Here is a 13,205-nt window from a genome sequence, read left to right on the forward strand (position 1 = left end):
AAGTCATCACATGATTAATCACATGAAAGCTGAAATACTGTGCATCTGCCCCATTTTTCATTATTTGTACTCTTTATCTTTACATTTGACTGTACACGTTTATTGAAATTAACAACAAAATATATTTATTTTAAAAATAATAAAAGTAACACATTTTATTTATAGTATGCATTTGTAAAAAAAAAAAATTGTAATGCATGGAAAGTGCAAAATCAATGTTATTGTTGTCTGCACTCTTGTTACCTCTGGAGTTCTCTTCAATTTAAGAGCATTGTTATGATAAATAGCGTTCGTTCTTACATTTGCAAAGTATAAGTGAAGGATAAGTCCAAAATTCAATTTTAAGCAGGTTGATATATATGGGCCCAGATTTCGACGGTTGATTTGGGCAGATTATTTGGGTGATTTGGCGTCTGCATTGAGCAGCTTTGAGAGATGTCAGTCAAAGGACAAAAAGTGGCTTTCCCCCACATGTCACCAGCTTCTCTTCAGAGGGACCACATAGATGTCTTAATTCCTTACGTTAAGTACAAGTTATATATATATATATATATATATATATATATATATATCAGTATGTGCGTGCTTGAAGACCCTGTTTGTGCATGTAAGCACACTGTGAGTGTGGACGGATGAGTTCAAATGTGCCCCCCCCTTAACTAATTATCACTGTTACTTTAAGTCAAACAAGACTTCGTATCACTTTCAGCTCAGTTTGTATCTGTTTCTCTGTGAGGTCTGTGTGTCCGTCTGTTCGTCTCTTGTCTGTATCGTGGAGTGGCTACCGGTTTTAGCCCAGTTTAAGAAAGAGTTTCTCAGCGCTTTAGGAAACAATTAGACCAACCTTGCTACTGTAAATGTCTCCCTCCATAAACAAAGTGTTTGTCCATCAATGCAAACTGTGTTTGTTGAATGATTGTGAATTAGTTGCTGGACCACATGTTATGTGTTAGAGGCTGTCAAAAATCTTGACCAATTGAAACACTGAGATAAATAATGTATGCTGAATATTTACTGTGAGCACATACAGAGGCAGTTTAATTAAAAAAGAGTGAATATTTTTGTTTAATTATTGAATCTGTGGTCCTTCTATCATCTTTTTATTTTGCATTGCTGCAGTTGTATTCAATAATCAATGCTGCCTGCCTCTAACGTCGCTAAAGATTTTCTGCATTGTGAGATGTTGTTCTGAAATCACAGATTCAAAAGGCGATGTTGAAGAACACACCTAAACATATTGATATTTCTTGCATTGGATGCTCACAGCTGGGCTTCTTGTTTTGCACGCTCAAAAGTGGATATTTTACAAAAACGTTCAGTGGCACGATGGGGCAGTGTTCAACATTATGTATTTTTTGTACTGTAGTATACACTGTACTTTTTACTGCTGAGCAATAAAACAAAGAAAAAACACTGACTGATTTGTGTCAAGTATTTGTCTTACTGTACTGCACGTGTTAGATAGATAACATACTTTCTGATTTACTATATAACAAAGCAGTGTAAACAGTGTTGCCGACCACAGCACATCCATTGTTGTGAGCTGGAATTTTCTCTTTGTGCACCAGTGCTGCATGTGGTCAAGTGACCTCCCGCTCTGGGAATATGACGTCAGTTCAGTAATCTGTTTACAACCCTGCTTTACTGTTGAAGAGAGGCTTAATTTGATGTGATTGTTAACAGATTTTAAGGCTTGTTCCAATCTGGCAAAACATGACTGTTCAACTTTTGTGTCTTTTGTTTACATGACAGGCCTCATGCTGTTTGGCAAGTTTGATCCAAATACATGCAGGAGTTTAAAGTTTCTTCAGGAACATTGTTGGACGTTATCATCCGTCCATATAAGATGTGTAAGTGCTGATTCATATTTCAGCTTCATCTATTTAGAGTTCCTTATTCAGCCTCCTTTGCAGAGATATTGGTCTTGAAATTTAAATTGAAAAGAAAAAGAGATGGCAGGCATATTTAAAAACTAAGTCCTGAGGGAATTATTCTGAGATTCATGAGACAAAAAAATGAAACAGTAAATTCAAAATAAAATATATACAGATACCACAATCAAATACAACATATACACCTCTATGGAAGCCCAATTCTGGCAAGAAAAAGAGATAACATGTTAGGAATGACAAATAAAATATACTCATGGTACAGAAGACTGTTGAGGCTTGTGGTGGAGGCCATGTTGTGTGCAGCTACCATCACTTCAATTCAACTTTAGACAAATTAAAATAACAATATGACATTTAAGTGTCCAGAATAGATGCATGTTAATACTGATTCACAATAATTGGAGAATATTCCTTATTCTCCAATTATTGTGAATCAGTATTAACATGCATCTACTGCAGCCAAATAAAAATAATGATGAAATATCAATGACAAAAAATACATTGCAAGTCAAGATTATGTTTTAGGATATTAAATATGACTTAAAGTCAAAATTGTGAGATGGTAAACCAAAAGCCTTATTTTAAAAAGTTATCAGATTGTAGGAAGTAGAGTTTCTTCTAAAATAAGAGACTGTGTCTAAGTACAGTCCATTTACCCCAGGTTATTATTTTTTACTATCTCAACACTTTCAGCAGCTGCAGGTAGTTTTTGTTTTTACAGAAATAAGAAAATATGATGCATTGCTGTACATCAAGGCACCACCTGTAATCCTTTACATTAGAAACAAAATGAACAATAGAACAATAACCTGAATGGGGACATTTTGAAACTTTAATGCTTGCCTTGTTTACTTTATGATATGGCATGTTTTAGTTTTGCTTTGAAAGCTGCTCTATAAATACAGTTTTGTACATTTAGCTAATAAGACTTATATACTTAATACTTTTCTACATTGTTGTGCAATTACTTTTTTTCTGAGAATTGTATTAATTTGTACTATTATATACTACTAGTAACTACAAATAAATAGCAATAAGAAGATACGTTTTAACTAAAAGAAAGGTTATAAAAACATGAATATCTTGAAGATTTAAAATGTAATTAAATACGTCTTGCATGTAATTTTAGAAGATTTTGAAAAGTAACTGATTTATATGAGAAAATGTTCTAATATTGTGACTTTATTCTTTTTACTCGTACTACTTCCGGTTCAGAGTCGATGTTCTTCCGGGCCACGGTACAGATTTGTCAAATAGCCCGTGCATGGCATGGTTGTCAGGATTGCCTTCGATTAGGTGGACATTTTTTTTATCAGCCTGTAACATAAGTTAAAGAGTAAGGAGTAATCCCATCTTCTCCGTCCATTCCAACAGCTGTCCTCACTCCTCGGAGAGCAAGTTTTGTTTTCCACCTTTGTCATTGCTCGGTTATTAGCTCACGAGTTTTAACGTTGCTCTTTTTTTTGAAAATGGCGGATCTACCACCAGAGAAGAGTCTGGACGATTTCTTCGCCAAGCGGGATAAAAAGAAGAAGAAAGAGAAAGGAAAGGGCAAAGAGCCCATCGCTGGGCCCACGTCGGCTGTGATAAAAAAGACTAAGAGGGAGAAGGAGAAATCCGCTAAAAACGACAATCAAGACGCGCAGATTGAAAAGGTAACTGCTATCGTTGCTCTCCGGCTAACTTTCTTTTTTTTCTGCGTCTTTTTCCAGATACCGGTGTCGTGTCAAATGTTGCATCCCTCGTCACAATCTGCTTCCTGCTTATATTCAGCCTGCTAACTCGCACGTTTCTCTACATTTTCCACCAACTAATTTATTTGATCGAGTACGTGAACGCATATATTTTTTTTTGACATGTAAAAAGGAGGAAAACGCCGGTTGCTAGCTAGCATATGGTTCCTACGGGCACACACATTGTGAGGAGATACGACGTTTTAACACTGTAACACTGTATTTGTACACGCGTATCTTCCGTTTTGTGTCAAAATATCGGTTGCGTGTAACCGTTTTGAGGCCCGGTTGTGAGCTCGTGCTGTTAAAGGCCTTGTGTGTGCATGACGAAGCTGTCATCCCTCTTGAATCGTGGCTGTCCGGCTAAACGTTCACGTTAGGCCGAGGAGCCGCCATTTGTCACAGGGGGGGGGGGGGGGGGGGGTTCACAGTTTTTTTTTGGCCTGTTTCTTTTTTTTATACTATTTCTTGTGTATATCTTAAACTGGAGATGTCTCATCAAAAGAAGAGACTCTCCTTTTCTAATTTAAAGCATTGTGCAATACTGCAAATGTAGACGTGCTGTTGTGTGTCGAGAGTTAATGCTCCCTTCTGTTTAGAAGGATGAGGAATGGAAAGAGTTCGAGCAGAAAGAAGTTGACTACAGCGGGCTCCGCCTGCAAGCTCTGCAGATAAGGTGAGAAATGCCTCAAAGCCGCCTCTGTGGTAGTTCCTGCCGCATACACTCACATGGTGAAATGAAATACCAGGCTGGTAATGATGCAGTTAGCTTGACTGCAGATCTGATTTTCAGTTTTGGTGAAATGGCCTTTACGCCCAGTTATCAAGCTATGATCACGCTGCCTTACTATTTAGATGTATTCTTGTGGTTTTATACACTCACAATACTTATAGCTACCACTGGACTGAAGATATACATAATTTATATACAAGTTATAGATTTTAGTGCAAAAATACTAAATACGTGCTCTTGAATTGATTCATCAATGAAGTTGTCTTACAAGCAGAGCTCAGTGAAACCAAACATTAGGAAAATACGTCCTCGAAAGCTCATCGGTGGTTTTGGGTGTTTTGCAGTGACGAGAAGGAGGAGGAGGAGTACGAGAAGGAGGAGGTTGGAGAGGATGGAGAGATCATTCTGGTCAGCGGAGACAAGATGTCAGGTCCCTGGAACAAGTCTGGTGCCGTGCCGACTCCTGCTGCTGCTGCACCCGTCGGTGAGTAAACCCACTTCAACGTAAAATATGATTCTGCACCTGATAATCGTTTTTCTTCTTTCAAACTGGTGGTTTTTATTTTGCAATTACAGAGGAAGTAGAGGAGCCTGAGTCGAAGCCTTCTGGTGTATATCGCCCTCCAGGGGCTCGGCTGACCACCACCAGACGAGCCGCCACCCAGGGGCCTCCCGAGATCTTCAGTGACACACAGTTCCCCTCTCTAATGGCCACCGCCAAGCACGTGGAGACACGCAAGTAAGTAGAGGTCCGTAACAATAGCTAGTTTAACAATGGCGGCATGTGTCCTGTTTGCAGTTTTGACTGAAGTGCCGCATGTCTGTGTTTTCAGGGACAGAGAAATGGAGAAGACCTTTGAGGTGGTGAAACACAGGAACCGCGGTAGAGAGGAGACCGGCGGCAGCGCCTCTCTGCAGCAGTTGCAGCTCGACAACCAGTACGCCATCCTGGGGGATAAGTAGAGCCGCTCCCCTCCGTCCCCTGGCCCCTTCAGCAAGGTCCCGCCCAGCCCCTCGAAGGAAGCTGAACTCCAGCTGTGTTGACTGCAGTCCTGACGGAGCTCACCATGCCACCATCACCACACTGGTTACACACACACACACACATACACATACACACACAGTGACACTCCCTTTAAATCAAAAGTAACACACTTTACAGACATTGGTTGGCAAAACTGAAGGACTGCGTCTGAAGGGGCTGATGAAAGAGGGAATAATTGAAAAGGAATTGGCAAAAATACACCCAAACGTACAAAACTGCAGCAGCAACAACAGACTTTGTGGATTGTACTCAGAGCAGCAGTTGTGTGGCGCAGCTTTTCTCTGGACTTCAACTTGCTTCGATAAAGCCACAGAGGATAACTTTAGGCGAGATGATTTTACAAACTTCTGTGAAAATATCTATTTTTTTGCCAGACCGTTACGGCCCAATCGCACATGGTATTTTGGGGTGTGTTTTTTGAGTTGCGGTGGGGAGCTTCAGGAGATACTACCACAGCAGCAGAGCTGGTGGTGACGATGTGGACTGAGCTTTTTTTTTTTTTTTTTTTTTTGCTGTGGTGGCAAACAGGGCAAACACCAGCCCCCCCTCCCCCTCCCTTCCCATATACAAGTCGGCCATCAGGCTCTTTACTTTAGAAACTTGAAGCTTTGTTCATTTCCCTTCACGATGACGACACTCTGCAAAGATCTATGGACAAGAAGCGATAGGTTGTGGTCCTCCATTTAGAATTTCTATATAAAGTGGCCTTACTGATAGAAACTGCTTTGTCATCTGAAGAGAACTTTGCTTGTTGTCTCACGGGCTGCTGCCTGCCTCTGGATCTCAACACTTTGTGACAAAAAACACATACGAAAATAACCCTTCTGTTCAAGAATGTAGTGCTGTTGTAGTTTGCCTGGTGATTGCAACGACTAACTGTCTTTTATATCCACTGTTTGATTTTGCTGCCCCTACTTCATTTTGGTCTTTTTAGACGTCAGATAAATAGAAATTAAAGCTGGTTTCTAACCCGAAAAGCTTTTCTTTTTTTTTTTTTGGTAACTCATATTTTACTGTGGTTTGACACCAGATGGTCACAGATGTTACAAGTATCAAGAAAAATGACGGGAAACTACTTTAAAAGCATTTTCTTTGGGCCATACTGATTCACAACTTTTATTATTTGTTAAGCGCTACATTTCAATCTCAGTTTTAAGACTTCTTTTCTTTTTTTTTAATCAAGGCTTTCCTCATAAGTAAACATGCTGTGTCAGCTCTCATTGTGTAGAACCAGTAGCTTGTGCGTAACTTTAATTTCTAGAGAGTTACAGCAACTACTCATCGGTAAAAACATACCGTCACCAAACCAACAGAGTACTGTCCACTTACAACACAGTGGTTCAAACTCAAAAGGGTTTTTACTACAAGCATAGTTATGTTTAGGAAGGTAAAGAACTGGATTTATGTTCTATGTTTCTGTCCTTTCCATAAAAGACGCCGGGGAGAGAGAGGATCCCTGCTGGAACACTTTGGGTGGACGTAGATAATATTTGTGATGAAAAGAGAAGAGCCGAACACAAAAAATAAAGTGATCCTTGTGATTTGAAGTGTTGTCTGAATCTTTAAACGTTGAAAATGGGGATTTACTGTATACAGTGTCTTTTTGTGTTGTCCATTTGTAATCTTAAGACCTGTGTTAACCTGCTATCCCTCCCATAACCTCTTACTTAATTGGTGTCTCATTTTGACAAATCGTGGAAAAACTATCAAAAGTTTCAGCTCTTTTTGGAAAAAGTAGACATTTCAAATGACCTTATACCAAGCATATTAACAAATAAAAAAACCTTTCTCACTCAACAGACTTGAAATGTTTATTTGAAGGAGACAGAAACGCCAACAAAATACTTAAATTGTCATTTCCATCTCTGATGTAAAACATGTTGCCATCTGTTCAGCCCCTCTGCCGTCGGGCTTCATTTGTGGTTCACCTGAAAAGAAATGACTCGCATTTAAAGTTATAAAGCTTAAAATCACAAACACTAATCGTGGTGAGTGAATAGTTTCTAACCTTGATCACGTCTCCATCAGTTGGATTAGGTGGGAACTCATCGCTGCTATTAAGAAACCAATGACCGAGCACTTCTTTATCGGGCTGAAGAAAACAAACATTTCATGAACTTACAGTAACACTGTACAGTAACTCTTCCTAAATATATGAGCATTCTATATGATAACAAGGTGTCTCTGAGTTTGCACACAACTCTTTTCTTTTTTTTTTGCAGATAATTAAAAAGCATTTCGAGACTGCTTTTGAGAATATTTCATTCTACTTTAGTGAGACGGTTTGTTTTCTGATCGGTTGAGTTGTAATGTGTTGTTACTCTCGTCGGCCACAAGGTGGTGCTGCAGCGAATTTAATCCTCCTGGACTCCGTTCTGGTGAAACAATAGATCTGTAATGGCGGGCTAACCGCAGTCTGTGGGGCCAACTATTAACTCAGCTTTTTACACTGGATGATTCGGTCTGTAGCGTTCACTCTGCAAACTTCAGCGGGAAAAAAAACCCAAAATCATAACTTTATTTTCCCCGTTATCCAGAGTTCATTTCTGTGTGGAATTAAAATCCACGTTATTAGGAGAGACTTGCTTATGTTGTAATCCTTCACAGCGGACAAAGTCAACATAACATTTTTTCAATGTTGCATTAGCAAACTTTGTTCATGTAGCACTTAACAAAACGAGTAATAAAGTGTTTTACAAGAAGAATGTGGGAACGGGAGAGAGAATAGACTCAAGCAACAATCAAGAGTCTGATAATCTACACTTTCTACTTTAATGAAGGTTACAATCTTGAGTATTGTTTTAGAGTCTAAGCCCAAAAAGTAAATATCTCTTTCTGCACTCTGCCCCAAGTCTATTCATCTGATGAAGATGCAGATACATTTTGTCAGAGTAGTTAGTCAATTTTGTCGAATGATGACTCACATTTAAAGTTATACAGCTTAAAATAACAAACACTAATCGTGAGTGCTGAATAGTTTCTTACCTCGACCACTTTTACAGCTTCTGGTTCAGTCGGGGAACCAGCGGTCTGAAGAAAATGAAAACATTTCAGGAACTTACAGTAACACTGTACAGTAACTCTTCCAAAATATATGAGCATTCTATATCATAACAAGGCGTCTCTGAGTTTGCACACAACTCTCTTCTTCTTTTTTGCAGATAAACAAAAAAGCATTTAGAGAATTATGCTTATGCAGATACATCACCTGCATGTATCAAAAATATATACAATAACCTTAAACCAAAGACACAACACTGAGTGTTTGCATAATATCCTTTTGCTTTTTAGTTGTTTTCTGGTACCGCAAGGTCATTGACACAAGATTTCCAACAAAGCAGTAAAATAATCAATAAGCCAGTTTCATAGAGACGACAGCAGTATGATAAATGCTCCATAAAGAATGCAGATGTTCCCTTTTCAGTCAATTTGGGAAAAGCCACCATCGTAACACACTGTCTTACCGAGGCTGTTAGAATGAATCCCACCAAACACAGCAGTGCAAGTCCTCTCATCTTGATCATAAATGTGCCTCCTTTCTGCTCAAACACCTGCTTTACAGTGCCCACAGTAGCTGGAGTCTATTGCACAATATGTACTGATTTGGGTTAATATCAAAGTCCAACTGGGCATATTTGTTTGCAAATGTTAAATCGCTTACTCACACAAAAACAACTGATAATCGTTTAGTCTGTAGAATGTTATAATACAGTGAAAGATACCCAATAAGATTTACCAGAGCCCAAGATGACGTCTCCAAACTCCTTGTTTTATCCAAACATCAAGCTAATACCCAAAGATATTCAGTTTACTATCACATGTCACATGTTGTAAAGTTTCAAAAGTGATTATCTGTTGGAGCCATAATGTGGTTATGTTGTTTTCTTGTGTTTTTGAGGGTAACACAGGGTGAATTTGTGTGCAGTTCTGGCATTGAACAGTGGGTGGCACATTGCCCTGAAAGTGCATTTAGGTAAGTGCCTGGTAATGAGCCAGGTGTGTGTGTGTGGACGGGAAGCCAACAGTTTTTGACCGTATCAAAGCAGCTAGTCGTGTCAATGTGGCGTCTCAAGGTGATATATTATCCAGTCCAGTATCCTATGTGTTTCTGTTATGGTGTCATGTAACCGGAATAAATGGATCAACGGATCGAAAGAAAGACAGCGCATTGGACAATGAAATGTTTGTGGAACACGCGTCCGAACAAGTTCTCCCGTTCACCCCCCAGGGGCTTTAAGATCGAAAATGGATATTGGTTAAAGTCACTATATTATCAGTGCAGGTAGAGATTCTTTTTCTGTTGACAGGTTAATCGACCGTACTCGTGTCAGCTCTGTTGTAATGAAACGAGAAGAACCTAATAAACTAAAGGGATCGTTGAGAATAATGTCATGTCTTAATCTTTAAACTGAAAGTGGGTATTAGTCCACAGTGTCCAGAAAAAGACATTTTGGCCACAGCCTCTTTCTGCACTCTGCCCCAAGTCTATTTATCTGATGAAGGTGCAGATACATTTTGTCAGAGTTAGTCAAATTGGAGATCAATTATTGAAATTGAACTAATCTCTTTAGACCCCAAAGGTTTACTGACCTAAAGACAACCGATTTAGGAAATGAAAGGACATTTTCATGTAATAGTTTTGATCAAATGTTTAATTAAATGAAGCAGTAGCAGAACGATGACACGCCTGGTGGGTTCTCATCTTGATCGCTGTTTTTCTCCTTCAGAACTCAAAATCTGTTTGCATCTGTTGAGTTGAGTCCTGTTATGCGTGTGTCATCTTTCATTTTTTTATTTTTCCTTTGAAAAGACAAGAAACAACATTTCGGCTCACAGCATAATTCTCTGTAGCTAATTACCACACCCTCTTTTCAAACATGTATACTGAACCGTATATCATATCTAAGTTTATCGTGAGATTAGACATTGCATTGCATGCAGATTAAATGCTATATGACATGCAGCATCCAATAATGAATATAGAAGGGTCCTATTTATGTATTTTGTTTTCCTTGAGTTCTGAACAGTTTCTTACCTGGGTGTCCCCTCCATCAGAAAGTGGTGGGAACCCAGGAGTACTCTCAACTGGCACCTGGGTAGCCTTCCAAAAATAACCAGCAACACTTTACAGTGATGTAAGTATGATGTATTCATTTATCAAAATGATCTAAAGTTCACATACCTGTACACTTGCATTATTTGACTTGTGTTCCTCTGTTTCCTGAAATGAAAAGGCATCGCACTTCAATAAGAACGTACTGTAAATATTTACCCTCATCCAACAGTGGTTGTTTGCTTGTTCCCCCAAGGTCTGTAGAAAGTGCTAAAGGTGGGATCAAACTCTAAGATTGTGAAATAAGGCTAATGTAATGTAAATGTAAAAACATTGCAAAGCAATTTCGTGCAGATGGAAACAGAAAAAAATAATGTTTTATTGCAAAATTACCAAATTTGAAATAATTTAAATCTGACATCTCAGGAATAAATGACAGATTAAGAGATTAAAACCTTTAACAGCTGTAGAATTTTAGTCTACATTTGTAACAAATAAACAATAAATACTTATTTTACATAGAAATAGAACAATACATGTTGTATCATAAAAAAATAAAATGTATTTCAAGCCTTGGTGTAATTCAGAATTGAAATTTGAAGTCAGTCAAAGTCAAATATTAAAACAATTGCAAAGAGAGTGAAGAAAAAATGAATGTAAAACAAGTTATTTGTAGTAAAAGGACACAGTTGGATAAAGTGAAATGTGTTAACACACTGCGTGAATCTTCAGTCCAAACTTCTCCACAACAGACTAAGTGCCAAACTCAATACTCTTCTTTGAAACTGGTGCATAGATATCACAAGATGAAAAGCACACCTCGTGTCAAGAGAGAGAGCTGAAAAAAGTGCCTTTAATCTTCTCTAATGACATCAGATATAAAGAGACGTCAGTTGTAGTTTAAATCTGTTTCCTACTCTGCAGCTAACCTTTTGTTTGAATTGGAGATCAAGTTTCCCCTCAACAAAACAAAACGGTCGGAAGCAGGCGACAACATTCCCAAGAACATTTGACACTTTCCATATTTTGACTTCCAAAAACCTCTTGGAGAACAGTGACATCACTTCCTCCCACATAGACTACCCACCATTGATGTGTTGGTTGTTATGTTAAACGTCTGTTCAGTCATCATTGGAACTACGCTCCCTGGTAGCCACTGAAATTCAAAATGTAATATGATTTAGTCCAAGGACACCATAATGTTTACTTTGTACTCATTTGCCAGATTCTTTGCAAAGGATTGACATTGGATTTCAAAAGAAAGCAACCAAATAATCAATAGAATTAGCAGCAGAATGACACATGCTGTAGGCCTCTACTGATTAGTTTGATTCTTGAAAAAAAATATTTGAAGTAAAATGTATTTCTATACTTGTTTTAGATCAGAGTAGTATCAATATGAATATTGAAATAGATATGGAAGCAAAGAAATGGCATAATTTGAATTTTTATATGTAACCATATACCTAAATAATGAAACGTATTAGCATTAGAATACTTTACAGTGAAAACAATCTAGTAAAATATTCCAGAGTTTAAGTTTAGTAGTATATCAATTTGAACATTCAATTCTGTGATATTTAAATGTAAATATTGACTATGCAGCAGTCTTTGCTCCCATACATTAAACAACATTTAAGCTATTGCAACAAAATGAAAACTACAGAACATTGGCAGTTAATATTTCACAATCAAAGTTGTTTCCCTTCCAGTATTATCTCCAATCCTACAACACCAGGTCTTGCTGATGCTGCTGAATTTTTAATATCTTTTGGGATCAGAAAATCTGGGGATAATCACCAGTTTTGACTCACCACAGTTGATACTGTGACAAATAATGCCAAAAAACAGAGCAGTGTGAGGCCTCTCATCTTGAATGTTTAGCCTTCTATCTGCGCATACACCTGCTTTATAGTGGCCACGTCAGTAGGTGGAGTTTGTTCTTGTGTGTTTTGTGCTTTAGCTGAATTCCAAAGTCCACCTTTTTTTTTTTTTTTTTTTACCTTTTTGAGATTTTATTTATCTATTCATCTTTTGATTTCAAATGTATATTTATTGGTATTTATTGACTTTGGTATATTTGGATTAACAGCCTACGGTTTTGAGAGAAGGTCCCGTAAGGGACCCCATTGTCAGTCAAAACTTGTCCCACCTCAGACTCGGTGCCAGAGCAAATAGTTTTCTTTGCACAGAGATCATATTCGCTGAAAAACGAGTATATACTATTACAATTGTTTTGATTATTTAGAAAATCACTGTTTATTTTTTAAAGAGGGGTAATTGAAAAAAGCTTTTTAATTGACTAATATAATATATTTTTTACTTGAATTTTAGATTTATATTTTTTAAATTGCATTATTTAAATCCAAATTAAAGTAATAAGTACATTAAGTCAGTCAGAATAAAATGTTATTTCATACATTCAACGTTCAGCTCTGTTGTCATACAGTGTTTTATTATTATTACAATTAGTAATTGACGTGTTTAAGAAACATGTAAACATATATATTGTTAATTGTATATTTTAATATTAGAAAGTTCATGTCAGGTGGTACAATGCGCGCGGGCTCTGCCACTTTGCCATACTGCGTGCGCGCTCTCGTTGGTTACCATGACGCAGAATGGCACAACCACAGACGGCGAGCAGGCAACAGACTGGAGCTGATGGAGTGAGCTGAAATAACCGATTCTCAACTTCAAAAACCCTCTTTCGAGCAGGTCACGTGGATTTAGTTGAACTATTTGTAGA

The 13,205-nt window shown here is 37.9% G+C and overlaps 1 protein-coding gene and 2 long non-coding RNA genes across 5 annotated transcripts; 1 reads left to right on the plus strand and 2 right to left on the minus strand.

Moving 5' to 3' along the window:
* Positions 1 to 3,146: 3,146 nt before the first annotated feature.
* cdv3 (carnitine deficiency-associated gene expressed in ventricle 3) lies at positions 3,147 to 7,194 on the plus strand. 3 transcript variants are annotated; one of them, XM_079181324.1, is made up of 5 exons: positions 3,147 to 3,547; positions 4,225 to 4,301; positions 4,703 to 4,842; positions 4,935 to 5,097; positions 5,192 to 7,194. In XM_079181324.1, the coding sequence occupies exons 1-5, from the start codon at positions 3,362 to 3,364 to the stop codon at positions 5,319 to 5,321; spliced, it is 696 nt and encodes a 231-aa protein (XP_079037450.1). In that variant the 5' UTR covers positions 3,147 to 3,361; the 3' UTR covers positions 5,322 to 7,194. The 3 variants fall into 3 exon arrangements, with proteins under 3 accessions (XP_079037450.1, XP_079037451.1, XP_079037452.1); XM_079181325.1 differs by having other exon boundaries at positions 4,228 to 4,301; XM_079181326.1 differs by having other exon boundaries at positions 4,234 to 4,301.
* Positions 7,195 to 7,200: 6 nt separating this feature from the next.
* Positions 7,201 to 8,965, minus strand: LOC306712184. The gene is made up of 4 exons (XR_013767547.1): positions 8,868 to 8,965; positions 8,389 to 8,433; positions 7,412 to 7,495; positions 7,201 to 7,331 (listed from the first exon to the last, which is right to left on the minus strand). It is a non-coding gene; the product is annotated as an uncharacterized lncRNA (long non-coding RNA).
* Positions 8,966 to 10,067: 1,102 nt separating this feature from the next.
* On the minus strand, positions 10,068 to 12,330 carry LOC306712339. The gene is made up of 5 exons (XR_013767552.1): positions 12,271 to 12,330; positions 11,544 to 11,612; positions 10,586 to 10,624; positions 10,439 to 10,504; positions 10,068 to 10,203 (listed from the first exon to the last, which is right to left on the minus strand). It is a non-coding gene; the product is annotated as an uncharacterized lncRNA (long non-coding RNA).
* Positions 12,331 to 13,205: the final 875 nt, after the last annotated feature.

The sequence above is a fragment of the Pholis gunnellus genome, assembly GCF_910591455.1.
Source record: "Pholis gunnellus genome assembly, chromosome: 20".
Lineage (NCBI taxonomy): Eukaryota > Metazoa > Chordata > Actinopteri > Perciformes > Pholidae > Pholis > Pholis gunnellus.

Bases quoted from the DNA above. Each gene is read 5' to 3' on its own strand.
- cdv3 (XM_079181324.1), top strand. From the start codon at position 3,362: ATGGCGGATCTACCACCAGAGAAGAGTCTGGACGATTTCTTCGCCAAG. The intron at 4,302-4,702 runs GTGAGAAATGCC...GGTGTTTTGCAG, and splicing joins CTGCAAGCTCTGCAGATAAG to TGACGAGAAGGAGGAGGAGG. The intron at 5,098-5,191 runs GTAAGTAGAGGT...CTGTGTTTTCAG, and splicing joins AAGCACGTGGAGACACGCAA to GGACAGAGAAATGGAGAAGA.